We start from the raw sequence: 15,717 nt of genomic DNA, 5'->3' as shown, positions 1-15,717 counted from the left end.
CAGAGTTGTCAGCTCAAACAGGAAGTTGGATGCTCGCTGGATTTCTGGTTGATCAACAGGTATTTTTCGGTCTTTGCAAATTTTATAAATGTACTGTTTGTTTATTTATTTTCTATGCCTAGGCATACACTATATAATTATGGCGCTTTTCCACTGCATGGAACCGAACGGTTCGGCTCGCTTTTGTGCTTTTCCACTGCTGGTACCGCATGGTACGGTGTAGGAATGGTTCGGTACGGTACGGTACGGCGGTGCTTTTCCACTGCATGGAACCGAACGGTGCCGCTCTCAAAAACAGTAACACCTCGATTGTGGTTCCAAGAGGTACCATTACCCACAATCCTTTTGCATGCAGTCACTACTAGCCACTGATTGGTCAGAGAATCGTTGTTATCCCACCCGCTTAACTTTAGTACTACTTTAGTGGAAAAGCAAACCATACCGTACCGTACCGAACCGTTCCAACACCGTACCATGCGGTACCAGCAGTGGAAAAGCAAACCAGGCCAAGCAGGGCCGAGTAGAGCCGAGCCGGTACTTGCAGTGGAAAAGTGCCATTAGTGCATTTGGATGATTCAGGTTGCCGGCTATCTATCTTCTCATACACTATAATACCTTAGCTCAGAATATTAACAGCTCTCTGTTAGCTCAGGCATAGCAGTCATTTGATGACTATTAGTCTGCATAAAAGATATTGGTTTATTTGGTGTAGAAGCACAGTTGGGCTACTTGCCCAAGGTCGTACAAAGTTAGCCGTGTTTACTTTTTTTTATAGATCCTAAAGTCTAGAGCAGGAGCTGATAATTCCTGAACACGTGGCTGTATCACAGATGAAAGGGCTGATGCGGATCAAAAAAACAAGAGTATTTTAGGAGGGGTTTATTCCGGTTATGAATGTCACAGATGACACATTAGCAGAATTGGAAGACAGTTGCTGGCTGACGGCTTTCGTCCTCTAGAGGATTTTGCTATATACAGTAGCTGCTACTGGGAAAATGAAGGCGCTGCAGAGAACGCCATATTTCCCAGCTTTCATCTAGATGTATTGTAACTTGATCACACGCTTGTGAACAGTCTGAAAATCTGTTTTTCCTTGCAGCGTCCCGTAGACATTTGACAGAGGGTGCAGTCATAAATAATTGAGTAATGTGACAGATTTATACATACAGTATATAGAAAAAAAAGTTTAGTCACTTGATCATCAGTCCTATATGAGCTTGTTGGACATCCTATTCCAAAACCAGGGGCAATATTATGGAGTTTACCCCCACGACTTCTAACAGTCTATACTCCCGTAGGTAGCCGGTCCAAAAGATTTGGGGATTCAGCCAAAAGAGCATTGTAAAGTAAGGACTGGGAAGGCCTGACCAGCAATTGGTGCTTCAATTCATCCCAATGGTGTTCAGTAGGGTTGAGGTCAGGGCTCTGTGCAGGCCACCTGTGTTCCTCTACACCAAACTCATCAAACCATGTCTATATGGAGCTGACTTTGTACACGAAGATACAGTCATGCTGAAACAGAAAAGAGCCTTTCCCAAAATGTTGCCAGTAGATTGGAAGCTCACAATTGTCTAAAACAGCCTTTCTCGACCGTTTTACTATGGAGGAACCCTTGAAATCTGCTGGTTTCTGGAGCTCCTGCTAAAAATTATTTTACCAACAGTTTGTAATACAACAGCATGAATACTAATTTGTAAAATGTTTGAAATAGAAAGATAACTAATTTGACATACCTAGATCATTTGACACTGAAGGTGGTTTGTTTATTACACTATCCTGCTCTATACAACAACATTTTTATCAAAAATCGTGGAATTATATGGATAATACCAGAAAAGAAATGCAGAAAGTAAAAACTGTGGTGTTTCCTGACATTAGTGGTAGACATAGAAGTGCCCCCTTGCATTAATGGTCATTGTAGGTAGGTCAGTTCCCAACAGCTCAAAGAACCCCAAAATGGAACCCTAGCGCTCTATGGAATCCTGGTTAAAGCAGAACTTTTTTTCATTTTGGACAGAGCAAGAAAGGGTTATAACCCCTGTCAGATTTTTCTTTTTCACCATCTGTGTCCCATTGCGGAGATTTCGCTTCACTTCTTGTTCCAAAACCAAACAGGACGTGAGAGGAGATCCCTGAAAATTAGGGGAAATCATTGGGGATCCCCAGGTTACCAGAACTAGTGTCTGTATTGGACAATTTCCCCTCTATTACTTTTCTGGGGGCAACCCAAAATTTGGGGTTTTCTTTACTTTCGTTTTTAATGATAATGGTAAACGGCACAAATCGAGAGGGTGAATCTTCTTAATGGGGGCACAGGCAGCAATAAAAACGGACAAGAGTTTTAATCCCTCTGCACTCTATCCAAAACTTAAAAAAAAAAGCTTTGTCTTTTAGTTACAGGAGATCCTTGATTCTAGATTCCATTGGGCAACATATAGTCCACTACTTGAAGTGCGTGGCCCACCTTACTTTTTTAAGAGCAAACACCCTTTCTCAAAGATAATTCCTCACACATCACCTTTGTTGGTTGAGATGTTCCTATTTAGTAAAGTTTCATTGATGATATCCTCTCCGGTCAAGCCATGGATATTAGCAATTACCGAAAAGGGAAGATTGGAATGGATTTTTAATAGAAGTTACTTTTATAACATGATTGTTTCCTTCCATTGCTCATTTCTTTCTGTTTTATTATACAGCAAATGAAATTTAGGTTTGTAAAGGGAGAGCATTGGAGTTGCAGGTCATCTTGGTGTTTGCCATTTTTTTCTCTTGGATTTAGATTTATTCTGTACTCTGATTTGTCTTGCTGATTCTGGGAAAATTGATCACCAGCCAGAGATTATGGTTGATTCTCTTTTAATGGAGTGTATCTACGAAGAAGCTAGGCAGGGTCACCAATGGTAAAATTGGGTCTACGAAATTCATGTCTGAACTCCAGATTGTGTTGCATCATGAAGGTCCAGTCATGTTCTGCAGCAGACATGCGATAATAACCAAAGCCTCCAAACGTCAATTCTTACAGCTTGTTACGTGTGCTCAGCATTCCAACGTGTTCTTCATTATAAATGACCATGAGCAAACCAAGAATCCAACCTGTTCTAAACCAGCTAGTGGCAGACTACTAAACACACCCAAATCATTGCTGATACATCACCACTGTTTGGAACTGATGTTATTTAAGACTAGTTGGAAATGTTAAATTGTTTGCTTAAATTTTAAGTACTCTGGCGGCACCGATGCCCAGACCAGATACTTTTTAGATGGAACTGGCTTTTGTAACAGCAACAGATACTTCGCAAGATTCAAGATGACTCTTTCAGGAAATCGTGTATACATATATGTAAAGTAACATTTTATCTTCTACGTATGTAAAAGCTCCACTAGGTACTGTTTAATTAGATGGAGAGGATTTGAAGATGCTTTTAGAATAAGAGGAGAGAATTGGGGCTCTGATGGTTGAGCGCATTTCTCATAAGCTGTGGCTGGTGATAGACCTTCCCAACATCAGAAAGACATGTCGGAGTACAGAGTAAATCTAAATCCAAGAGGAAAATTTTATAGATTGCAACTTATCAGTCCTTAGATGTGGTATTTTCCCACTTTATTTTCACCTGATGATCCTGCCAGTAACACACTTCCTGTAATAAGGTAACAACACGCATTCTCTGCACTTGATCTTCCACTCACCCAACGAATAAAATTCAAAGTACTAACAATAGTTTACAATGCCATCCACAACTCTGCCCCCAGCTACATCACTAACCTGATCTCAAAATATCAACCAAGCCGCTCTCTTCTGTCCTCCCAAGACCCCCTGCTCTCTAGCTCCCTTCTCACCTTCTCCCATGCTTGCCTCCAGGATTTCTCCAGAGTTTCTCCCATCCTTTGAAACTGTCTTCCCCAATCTGTCCTACTGTCCCCTAATCTATCCATCTTTAGATGAAACCCTTATCTTTAAAGAAGCCTATCCGGTGTTCTAAAATTTCGTCGGACCCATGAAAATTCCGGACCCTCGTCACTTCTGGTGACGCTACGTCATAACCCAGCTGATGCAAGCCCGGGGCGCATGCGCACAAGGCATTTTCAAGGTCCGATGAAATTCTAAGACTTACGAACAGCTGACTGAGAGGAGGAGGGGCTGAGGTGGGACGCACACACCGCTGCGGGATAATGTTACAACACCGCCGCGTCATCGAGCAAGGAACATGTTGCAGAGCTGACTTAGAGAAGGCGGGAAGGAAGTGAATACTCATACTAAATAGTAATGATAAAAAAAACAATAATAAGAAATACTAAACATTTTTTATCATTTCTATTTAGTATGAGTATTCACTTCCTTCCGCCGCCATCTCGGGTAAGGGAAAGCGGTGGCGGGCGAAGGAGGAGGGGCTGAACTTTCAATGAGTTTACCGGTGGTACCTGCTTTAGAAATAAATCTAAATGTGTCTGAAGTTCAGCTTTTAAAGCTGTTTGGATTGATCTTGGAAAATTCCAGTTATATTTATCACTTGCAACCCCACATATGTTTTTTGTTTCGTATTTAGATCAGTTGGGTTATGTGCACTCGTGAGTGTTAAAAACACCAGACTTGGCTTGAAAACTTGTACTTATTAATTAATGTGCATATTGAACTAATTATTTGGTTATTTTTGTATATCTTAGAATAATTCCTTTTATGGGTGTGAGGTTTGTAGAAAATTAGACATTTCCATCTAAATATAAAAATGTATTTATGCCTTAGGGGAAATAAGTCATTGAAAAGATTTCATTTATATTGGTAATAGAATGGCAAAAAAGTAGAATTCCAGACAAACGGCTAAACACAGAGATAGAATACATATAAGGGAGTTTGATATGTATTTCTGTCTATCCAGTTCTTAGATTTACACAGCTTTGCCACACAACATATCCCCTTCTGACTGAGCAAGAGACCTGACTTTTCTCTTCTGCAGTTTAGTAATACTTACGGGTCTTGCCTTTGAGTGAACAGTGAAAAGCGAAGCAGCATATTAATGAGCTCATCTCTCTGTCACTCTGCTCTCCCCTCTGCTCAATGTGCCCCCATGAGCATGTTCCTTGTTAACACATGAGCTCTGCAGTACAGCTGATTGGCTTTTTGTTGCTTCTCCCTTCATGAGTCTGAGCTCTGCTGTACAGGGACTGCAGTAAGCTGATACCAAGTCATATTTAGGGGCTTACAATGCTTTTGTAGCACCCTCCTAGGTAGAGGACTATAGTTTTGAGCTCTGTCTGCTTACCAAAGGAGCTGCAGGCAAATCTATATTGCTCTCTGCCTATCAGAGAGCAGCATCTGTTAGTGAGGTCTGCTCAATGTGCTCAGTATGCGATTCATTCAGTCTGAAGAGTGTTTCACGCTGGTCCAATAGGGAGGCATGTTGGAAAGTGGGATGAAACCTGACGAACGGGTGCATAGGCTTTTGATACAGTCCTGTTGATTGGCAGAGGGCAGGTCGCCTCGGTGCATTCTGGGATAATGTATAAAAGCTAGGAGCATATGTGCTGCGGGGTCTTTGGCTGGGGAGCAGAGTCCCAGAGGGAGGGGGACAGCTGCCTCCTCCTCTGTAGACGTCTCATGCAGTCGCAGGAGGTCATCCTGAGGACCAGAGGAGCGGTTGAGAGGAGCTAAACCCTGAGGTCCAGGAGAGCTGACTGAGAGGGGAGACACTGGAGACCCTGGGACTGCAGTATCATGAGTGCAGGGACTCGTATCAAGGGGCCTGACCGGAGGAGGGCCACCCCTGCTCGTAGGACAGTCAGTGGATGGGTGTCAGTAAAGGAAGAGAAAGAGGGTACTGGGGAGAGTGTCCGGAAGATAATTGTTTGTTCACTGAGTCGTCTGAGGAAAAGAGACTCAATCCAAGTTCATCCAAAGTGGCAGGGTGAATCAACAGCATGGCTGTATCAGAAGATGGGAGTCCTCAACATTGTCTATAGTTAAATTGGAGTATCCCACTGTTTCCTTCTCCTATCCCTAATTTTCAAGAAACCGCAAAACAACCAAATACCCCAGGACTGAATATTGGAGTGGGCCGAATGGAGGAATTAAGAAATTGTATCTGTCATGATTGTGTGCTAATAACTTAGGGGGACCCGTAGAGAGAATAATTGGCAGTCCTTACGGGGGGGGCAGTGCTACACTTAAACTTTAAAAATGTGCATGTATTAATGAATATAGAACTGCATTGATTTGTGTCTTTTTATATCTGCCTCAAGTTAAGCTTCAACAACAAAAAAAATCCCTTGATAATTATTGAAGTTTTTTATTCTTGGTAGCGATCCAAATAATCCGCTTGGATACCAAAGAAAGACTAGTCATTATTACATAAAAATGATTTATACAAAAAATAAGTATAATATTTAGTAATAAGCAGAACTGGAGATTTACAGTGACTTATAGAGTTGTTAGAGGGCATTTTCAACATTTCTCTTTGAAGGAGTACTAAGTGCTACTCCAAAAGAGGAGCTACTTAGGATTATGTGGATTTACTGAGAACTGCAGGCAGTTTAAAAATAAATTGTGTTATTATGGAATCATTCACAAATATGGTTTTAAATGTTAACTTCTGTTTCTGGGAATTTTATGTGGTTTTCCCTGCAGTTATTACTAGATACAATCTGTTTGCTTCTAATAATTTTCTGTGGTTTTTGGCTTGGTGTTCCGTAGTCCGGATAAGAGGTGTTATCCGTTTCTGCTGTCTGGGAACCTCACACAGCGGAGCAGAGTAGTATCTAAGGGCAACCATAAAAACGGCTCCATTTGGCCAAAGATTGTAGCTGAAACAAATGGTAGTAAAAGCTACAGCAGAGGAAAAAAATAATTATAATTTATGCCAAAATGATCTCTAAGGCCCTTTTCGCATAGGCGTTCCTTCCATTTTTGCCTCGTGATTTTTATGGCTCATAAATGGAATGTATCCCTATGGGTGGGTGGATGTACTCGAAGATGCATCCTTTTACATCTGGTTACATATGGGTCCATTCAGGTTCATTGGACCGAACACAGATCCCGAAAGAATGTGGGTGGATATAGGGGGAAGCACAAACATTTACATCTGACTTCCCCTTGGGATTTCATGGATCTGTTTTTCTGCCATCACAAGATACGGTAGAGCGAAAATGGAACAGGCATGGATGTCTTATATTTCCATTCTGATACGACATGGGATTAGTCTCTTAGTTTCCTGCTGAGATGGAGCGGAGGGAGCCCATGTAAACTTATGTTCAGCTTCCAATCATCTATTTATGGCACTTTTCCCCTGTAAGTAGCGGCTCGGCTCTACTCGGCCCTGCTTGGCCCTGTTTGCTTTTCCAATGCTGGTACCGCATGGTACGGTGTTGGAACGGTTCGGTACGGTACGGTATGGTTTGCTTTTCCACTAAAGTAGTACTAAAGTTAAGTGGGTGGGATAACAAAGGGGTGGGTGTGATTCTCTGACCAATCAGTGGCTAGTAGTGACTGCACGCAAAGGATTGTGGGATATGGTACCGGGTATGGTACCTCTTGGAACCACAATCGAGGTGGTACTGTTTTTGAGAGCCGTACCATTTGGTTCCATGCAGTGGAAAAGCGCCGCCGTACTGTACCGTACCGAACCGTTCCTACACCGTACCATGCGGTACCAGCAGTGGAAAAGCACAAAAGCGAGCCGAACCGTTCGGTTCCATGCAGTGGAAAAGCGCCATTAGTCTGGACATCTTTGTTTGAGTCACCTTAGCATTTGCATTTTTGCAGGAAGAAGAGATTGATTTGTAGACACCTCTTAGCAGCGGCATACGTGGTGGTTGAAGGGGGTATTACTGATGACAAAGGCTTTATAACTTCATTGCTATTTTCCCCAAAGTAGCTTGACCTGTTTTGCCCAGATGTTCCAAAGATATGCGATGTTCCAATTTGACCAAAATTGCCCAAGTAGAGTTATGATTATCTGGCATTTATTATCCTTTGTTCACATGAGCAATGTCTACAACAAGCTTCAAGCAGTAGTGGATGCATGGAATAACCTTCCTGCAGAAGTGGTAGCTGCAAATACAGTGAAGGAGTTTAAGCATGCATGGGATAGGCATAAGGCTATCCTTCATACAAGATAGGGCCAGGGACTATTCATAGGATTCAGATATATTGGGCAGACTAGATGGGCCAAATGGTTCTTATCTGCCGACACATTCTATATTTCTATGTTTCTAAGCAGTGTTGTTAAAACCATAAAGTACCATTTAACTTCAATATAGGGAGATTAATAAAAAATCTAAAACCAAAAACAAAAATTTAATATATTGTATCCTACCAGTCGGTAGATGTGGTGGTTGCATACTTTTAACACTTACCCACTGGTTACCCACCATGGTTTTGACCTAGAGTCACACTTTGGTTCTAATTTCAGTGGCTTGTTGATTGGACTGGAGTTCCTTAAGCTCATCTAAAGGCGGAAACCTCCTTATCCTTAAATGCTTCACTTCCACTTTAAGAGAGTCATCTGAGTTTAGAATAGAGACTATTACCTACATACGCCAGCATTTGTCAAGCTCCATTATACGTGATTTCATCTGTCATAAGGATATTTTATTTATCCATTAGGACTTCCTCACTACGATTCAAATCAGTAGTGACACGTACAACCCAAACCTCGTTATGTGGTTAACCAGTAATGTAATCTCCGCCGAGCAAATTACATTTTTGTCCTACATGTTATCATATGAGGCTCAGGATTTGAATGCCCTGCCATTGCTGCTTCCATCCCCCTTTCATTCAGGAGGACAGCTGAGCTATTGATGACTAAAGGCTTGTAAGTCTTTCTATTCTTAGGAGGGATTCGCAAGACAAAGGAAAAGTTCCGCTGTGCCCATTGTCCTGCGGGGCTATTCTGTGTTACAAAAACCGTGACTCTGCACAGATCGTTACAAACTGAGTTTTAGTGCATGGGATTATAATATAATAAGTGCATCAGATGTACGAGGCAGTAATTGAAAAGGACATCTATTGTGTTGGCAGTTTGTAAACTGATTAGATGGTGCTGCACTAGCAACACAGGTAAAGCGGAGGTCAGGTGCTCCAGAGAACGAACACAGTGGACACTGTGGGGCTGATTTACTAAAGCTGGACAGTGCAAAATCTGGTGCAGTCGTGCATGGTAGCTAATCAGCTTCTAACTTCAGCTTGTTTAACCACTTGCCGACCGCCGCAAGTAGATATACTGCGGCGGTCAGCCCCTCACAGGCAAAGTGACGTACCGGTACGTCACTAGCCTGTGAGGCTCTGGGGAGCGAGCGTGCGCCGCCGGAGGCGCGCTCACGGACCTCCCCCGCGCGTGTGAGCGGAGGACCGGATGTCCACCGCTCACTGACGATCGTCCGTGACAGCGGGAGAAAGGCAGGCGGCTAGTGTAAACAAGCCGCCTGTCATTCTCCCCTGTGTAGAAACAATGATCATATGGTTCTACTATGTAGGACCGTTGATCATTGTTCCTACACTTCAAGCCACAGCCAATCACAGTTAGAATCACGCCCCTAGGGACACACACAGCCCCTCCCTCTCAAATAAAGTTAACCCCTTCACTACCAGTGCATTTTTACAGTAACAGTGCATATGTATAGCACTGATTACTGTAGAAATGTCACTGGTAACCCCAAAAGTGTCAAAAATGTCAGTCAAGGGTCCGATCTGTCCGCCCCAATGTCTCAGTACCGCAAAAAAAATCGCAGATCGCCGCCATTACGCGTTAAAAAAAAAAAACAACAAAAATTACATAAATCTTTCCCTTTGTTAGTAAACGTGATAACTTTTGCGCAAACCAATCAAAATACGCTTTTTGCGATTTTTTTTTTTTTTTTACCAAACATTTGTAACATAAAACAAATTGGCCGAAAATGTTAAAAAATTTTGATTTTTACATTTTTTTGGGGGAATTTCATATAAAAAAAATGTGAAAAATATTGTTATTTTTGCAAAATTGACGCTCTTTTTTTGTTTATAGCGCATGATCAAAAAATCGCACAGGTGATCAAATACCACCAAAAGAAAGCTCTGTTTGTGAGAAAAAAAGGACGTCGAATTTGTTTAGGTACAGCGTCGCACGACTGCGCAATTGTCCGTTAAAGGCACGCAGTGCCGAATCGCAAAATTTCCCTGGTCAGGAAGGGGGTAAAATCTTCCGGGGCTTAAGTGGTTAATTAGGTTTTAAAAAAAAAAAATTCTGGAAGCTGATCTGGTGAAGCTCTGCGTAGAAACCAATCCGCTTCCAGTTTTTTTTTTTTTGTCAAAGCTTAATTGAACAAGCTGAAGTTACAATCCAATTGGCTACCATGCACAGCTGCACCAGATTTTGCACACTCCAGTTTTAGTAAATCAGTCCCAGTGTGTCCATTTTTAAGGGTATGTACACCTAACAATCACTATCTCTTATTTGATCCCTTTCGGGCTGTTAAATATACCATTTAAATTAATGTTGTTAAATCTCTATGATAAGTGTGCAAAAAAACCCCCAAAAAAACAATTGATCCAACCAGAAACCTTGTCAGCTGACAATTTCCATAGGCATCCGGCAAAGAGCGCTAGACCACAAAATGTATAAGAGTCCAAGGTAATTTTAATTATCAGTAAATAGGTCATATGAAAGACAGCCATGTGAATCGAATAAAATCTGAGCCATGGATGGCTAGGGGACACGCCACCTAGCTCAACAAACTTTCATTGAGCAATCGAAGGAGGAGGGAAAAAATGTTTTGGTAGAACCATGAATACAGCCAATCATCTTCAGGCACTGTTCAGGTATTTTGATAGCCGCAAGTTCTGGCTGTTGGATTACAATAGCCGGCAACAGTAGCTTCATCCATCCATCCATCCATCCATGCTCTTTAACGTAAATCGGGGGATCTATGGATTTTTCTTATTCAGTCCTCTGAATCTTTATGTGCATAATCAGCTTAAGTTGTCAATGGAACAATTGTCCCCAATGTAAAATGTTTCCCCCACCTTCTGTTCTGAAGACAACTGTAAACTTTTGGATTTTCTAACACTTTCTGCCCCGCGGTCGCCAAGACAAATAGAAAGGGTACATCTCCCTAGCAGAGACACAAATGACAATAAAAACCTGACAGCGGTTCCACACATTTTCATACAGTATCCAAAACTAAAAAGAAACATTTTGGTAGGAGATACACTTAAAGTTCAAAAGCATCAAGTACTGTTCACTCACGGTCCAAGATCTATATCTTATATAGTAAACCATTCATGTGACTTCAGGAAAAATTAAAGAAGACTAATTGGGCCTTTTTAGGTATATACGGGCCTCAACACATGATTTCTTAACTGTTAAAATTCAATATTGTTTTATCAAAGATCCATTTTAGGATATCTAAAAAGGCTGATATTGTTATGGCCGATTATCTCTACATCTAGAGAACTTCCCTGTCTGCCCAACACAATATGTATGGAAAGTGTATCTGTTTTTCCAAACAGTATATATAATAAATAGGATAAGTTTAAGGCCCCGTTCACACTGGGGCGATCCGACTTGCCGGGGCGACCTCACAGGTCGCGGCGCGCAGCTCACACCGCGACCTCGGAGCGGTTGGCATGGACTTCATAACATTGAAGTCAATGCATGTCGCTCCAGGTCGCCCCAAAGAAGCTCCGGACCCTTTTTCTAAGTCTCTCCTATTAGAACGGGTCCACAGCTTCTGTATGGCAGGCGACCTGTCAGGCGACCAGGTCGCCTGACAGGTCGCCCCAGTGTGAACGGGGTCTAAAGCATCAATGCAAAAGTAATGGATGGGTGGTCGGTAACTTCTCAACGCGTTTCACAAACTAAGGGTCTGCTTCTTCAGGAGGATAAGAGGAGTCCCTTTATCCTCCAGTAGGACAGGGAAGTTCTTTTGATCTGTAGACACTGTATGTCACCTATATGTTTTAGAAAGAATCTATAATAAAATATTGAATTTAAGATTTGTATAGGTGTGCCTAAAAAGCCCCATTTGGTCTTCTATGATTTATCTTATATATGCTCTGGATGATGGTGCACCCTGATATCAGTTGACCAGTGGAGACTATATTGACATAGACAGTTTTTATGTGATCTCATTTCCCTGAATGTGGGGGAAGATATTATACTGTACTCCCAGTAGTGCAATAAATGTTTTTTGTCAAACAATCCATTTGATTGGATGGGAATTTTAGTACAACTTTCTAAACTGACCAATCAAATTGTATGTATGAATGTTTCTCCAGTCCAAACCTCCGCTGTAAAGGCAAGTTTACTTGGGTCCCAAATATTTTTCTGTTCTTTCCACCTTCCAAAAAGTGTCTATTTCCCAAATTTTAGAACAAATCGCTCATTAATGGGCGTAATACTTCCAGTGTCTCCAAAACAAGACAAACGAGCCTGTCGCCGGCTAAATCGCAGCAAGATTGATTTGTTTGGCCCTTTAAATGAAAGAAAATAAATGAAAACAAAACACGGGCTAATGCAGTTTAATTTGCTGATTTAATTACCCGGGTACGTAACATACAGAGCATTTCATGTATCCTCATAATGCCTTTGTAATTGGCTTGTTTTGCCGAGCCTGAAAAAAAGCTTTTGCTATTTCCTAAAGTGCTCTTGTTTAACAGCGGATCGTTTTCTACCCCCCCCCCCCCCCGCCCCGCCCCGCCCCGCAATCCAGAATAATTGTCGGGCTGCTTTTTGCTGACTTCAGTACCGTCATGTGCTGATTCGATTGCCTTCTCTCTTTTTTTTGTCATTTTAACAGAAACCTGAGCCACAACAAACTGAAGGAGATCGATCCGACCGCCTTTGTGGAGCTGCTGGGGCTACGGGAAGTGTGAGTATTTTTCTGAAGCTTTTGTTGCGCATTTTAAAGGTGATTTCTGGGACTTCAGCTGCAAATTTGAAACGCGACACCCGGTCCCTGTACGCCAGCTCCTCTTGGTTCAGTTACATCAGCGCATTGCCTTTTTTTTAACGTGCATTTGTGTGTGTATTGTATACAGATCTTTATAACTGCTACTGTTTCTGAATCAATTAGACGATGAGCGGTTTTGATGATTGCAGGGAGGGTAAAAGTTTGCTCTCTTAAAGTTGAACTCCAGGCTGATGACTACATACATGTCTGCAATGCATATATATACAAACTGTTAAGCCTGCCAAAGGCTGTGTCATGTTTTTCAGCCAGCCCTGTAGTTCAGGCACCTCTGCCACACAGCATAGCCATAGCCATGTCTACCTTGGTCTTAGCCAGACAGCATTGCCTTAGCCATGCCTACCTTGGTCTTAGCCAGACAGCATAGCTTTAGCCATGCCTACCTTGGTCTTAGCCAGACAGCATAGCCTCAGCTATGTCTACTTTGGTCTTAGCCAGACAGCATAGCCTTAACCATGCCTACTATGGTCTTTAGGCAGACAGCAAAGCCTTAGCTATGCATACTTTGGTCTTAGCCAGACAGCATTGCCTTAGCCATGCCTACCTTGGTCTTAGCCAGACAGCATTGCCTTAGCCATGTCTACCTTGGTCTTAGCCAGACAGCAAAGCCTTAGCCATGCCTACCATGGTTTTAGGCAGGCAGCATAGCCTTAGCCATGCCTACCTTGGTCTTAGCCAGACATCATAGCCTTAGCCATGCCTACCTCGGTCTTAGCCAGACAGCATAGCTTTAGCCATGCCCAGCTTGGTCTTAGCCAGACAGCAAAGCCTTAGCCATGCCTACCATGGTTTTAGGCAGGCAGCATAGCCTTAGCCATGCCTACCTTGGTCTTAGCCAGACATCATAGCCTTAGCCATGCCTACCTCGGTCTTAGCCAGACAGCATAGCTTTAGCCATGCCCAGCTTGGTCTTAGCCAGACAGCATAGCTTTAGCCATGCCTACCTTGGTCTTAGCCAGACAGCATAGCTTTAGCCATGCCCAGCTTGGTCTTAGCCAGACAGCATAGCTTTAGCCATGCCTACCTTGGTCTTAGCCAGACAGCATTGCCTTAGCCATGCCTACCTTGGTCTTAGCCAGACAGCATAGCTTTAGCCATGCCTACCTTGGTCTTAGCCAGACAGCATAGCCTCAGCTATGTCTACTTTGGTCTTAGCCAGACAGCATAGCCTTAACCATGCCTACTATGGTCTTTAGGCAGACAGCAAAGCCTTAGCTATGCATACTTTGGTCTTAGCCAGACAGCATTGCCTTAGCCATGCCTACCTTGGTCTTAGCCAGACAGCATTGCCTTAGCCATGTCTACCTTGGTCTTAGCCAGACAGCAAAGCCTTAGCCATGCCTACCATGGTTTTAGGCAGGCAGCATAGCCTTAGCCATGCCTACCTTGGTCTTAGCCAGACATCATAGCCTTAGCCATGCCTACCTCGGTCTTAGCCAGACAGCATAGCTTTAGCCATGCCCAGCTTGGTCTTAGCCAGACAGCAAAGCCTTAGCCATGCCTACCATGGTTTTAGGCAGGCAGCATAGCCTTAGCCATGCCTACCTTGGTCTTAGCCAGACATCATAGCCTTAGCCATGCCTACCTCGGTCTTAGCCAGACAGCATAGCTTTAGCCATGCCCAGCTTGGTCTTAGCCAGACAGCATAGCTTTAGCCATGCCTACCTTGGTCTTAGCCAGACAGCATAGCTTTAGCCATGCCCAGCTTGGTCTTAGCCAGACAGCATAGCTTTAGCCATGCCTACCTTGGTCTTAGCCAGACAGCATTGCCTTAGCCATGCCTACCTTGGTCTTAGCCAGACAGCATAGCTTTAGCCATGCCTACCTTGGTCTTAGCCAGACAGCATAGCCTCAGCTATGTCTACTTTGGTCTTAGCCAGACAGCATAGCCTTAACCATGCCTACTATGGTCTTTAGGCAGACAGCAAAGCCTTAGCTATGCATACTTTGGTCTTAGCCAGACAGCATTGCCTTAGCCATGCCTACCTTGGTCTTAGCCAGACAGCATTGCCTTAGCCATGTCTACCTTGGTCTTAGCCAGACAGCAAAGCCTTAGCCATGCCTACCATGGTTTTAGGCAGGCAGCATAGCCTTAGCCATGCCTACCTTGGTCTTAGCCAGACATCATAGCCTTAGCCATGCCTACCTCGGTCTTAGCCAGACAGCATAGCTTTAGCCATGCCCAGCTTGGTCTTAGCCAGACAGCAAAGCCTTAGCCATGCCTACCATGGTTTTAGGCAGGCAGCATAGCCTTAGCCATGCCTACCTTGGTCTTAGCCAGACATCATAGCCTTAGCCATGCCTACCTCGGTCTTAGCCAGACAGCATAGCTTTAGCCATGCCCAGCTTGGTCTTAGCCAGACAGCATAGCTTTAGCCATGCCTACCTTGGTCTTAGCCAGACAGCATAGCTTTAGCCATGCCTACCTTGGCCTTAGCTAAACAGCATAGCTTTAACCATGCCTACCTTGGCCTGAGCCAGACAGCATAGAGCATAGCTTTAGCCATGCCTACCTTGGCCTTAGCCAGACAGCATAGCTTTAGCCATGCCTACCTTGACATTAGCCAGACAGCATAGCCTAAGCTAGGCATAGACGGTTCAAATCTCGGCCGCTTCAGCAAGGACTGGCTGAGATTTGAACTATGTATGGGCAGACTGAAGGTATCCAAGTTGCTCAATCAACTTGGGTACAACCAGCCTGCCAGATGTTATTGCTAGCAGCTATTGTAGCCGCTAGCAGTAATCAGTGTGGGAGGGATTCCCCCATCAACACTGAGTGTA

The 15,717-nt window shown here is 43.4% G+C and overlaps 1 protein-coding gene across 1 annotated transcript in view; it reads left to right on the top strand.

Annotated features, from left to right (window-relative positions):
- The window catches only part of LRIG1 (leucine rich repeats and immunoglobulin like domains 1), a 149,295-nt gene that overhangs the window by 53,342 nt on the left and 80,236 nt on the right, over positions 1-15,717 (top strand). Inside the window, exon 2 of the mRNA XM_082265954.1 lies at positions 12,766-12,837. Coding sequence (XP_082122080.1) covers positions 12,766-12,837 — 72 coding nt within the window. The remainder of the gene's footprint in view (positions 1-12,765; positions 12,838-15,717) is intronic.

This window comes from Pelophylax lessonae (assembly GCF_965119305.1).
Source record: "Pelophylax lessonae genome assembly, chromosome: 8".
In the NCBI taxonomy this organism is placed as follows: domain Eukaryota; kingdom Metazoa; phylum Chordata; class Amphibia; order Anura; family Ranidae; genus Pelophylax; species Pelophylax lessonae.
Note: the sequence above shows the minus strand (reverse complement) of the source record. Positions and strands in the feature narration are given on the sequence as shown.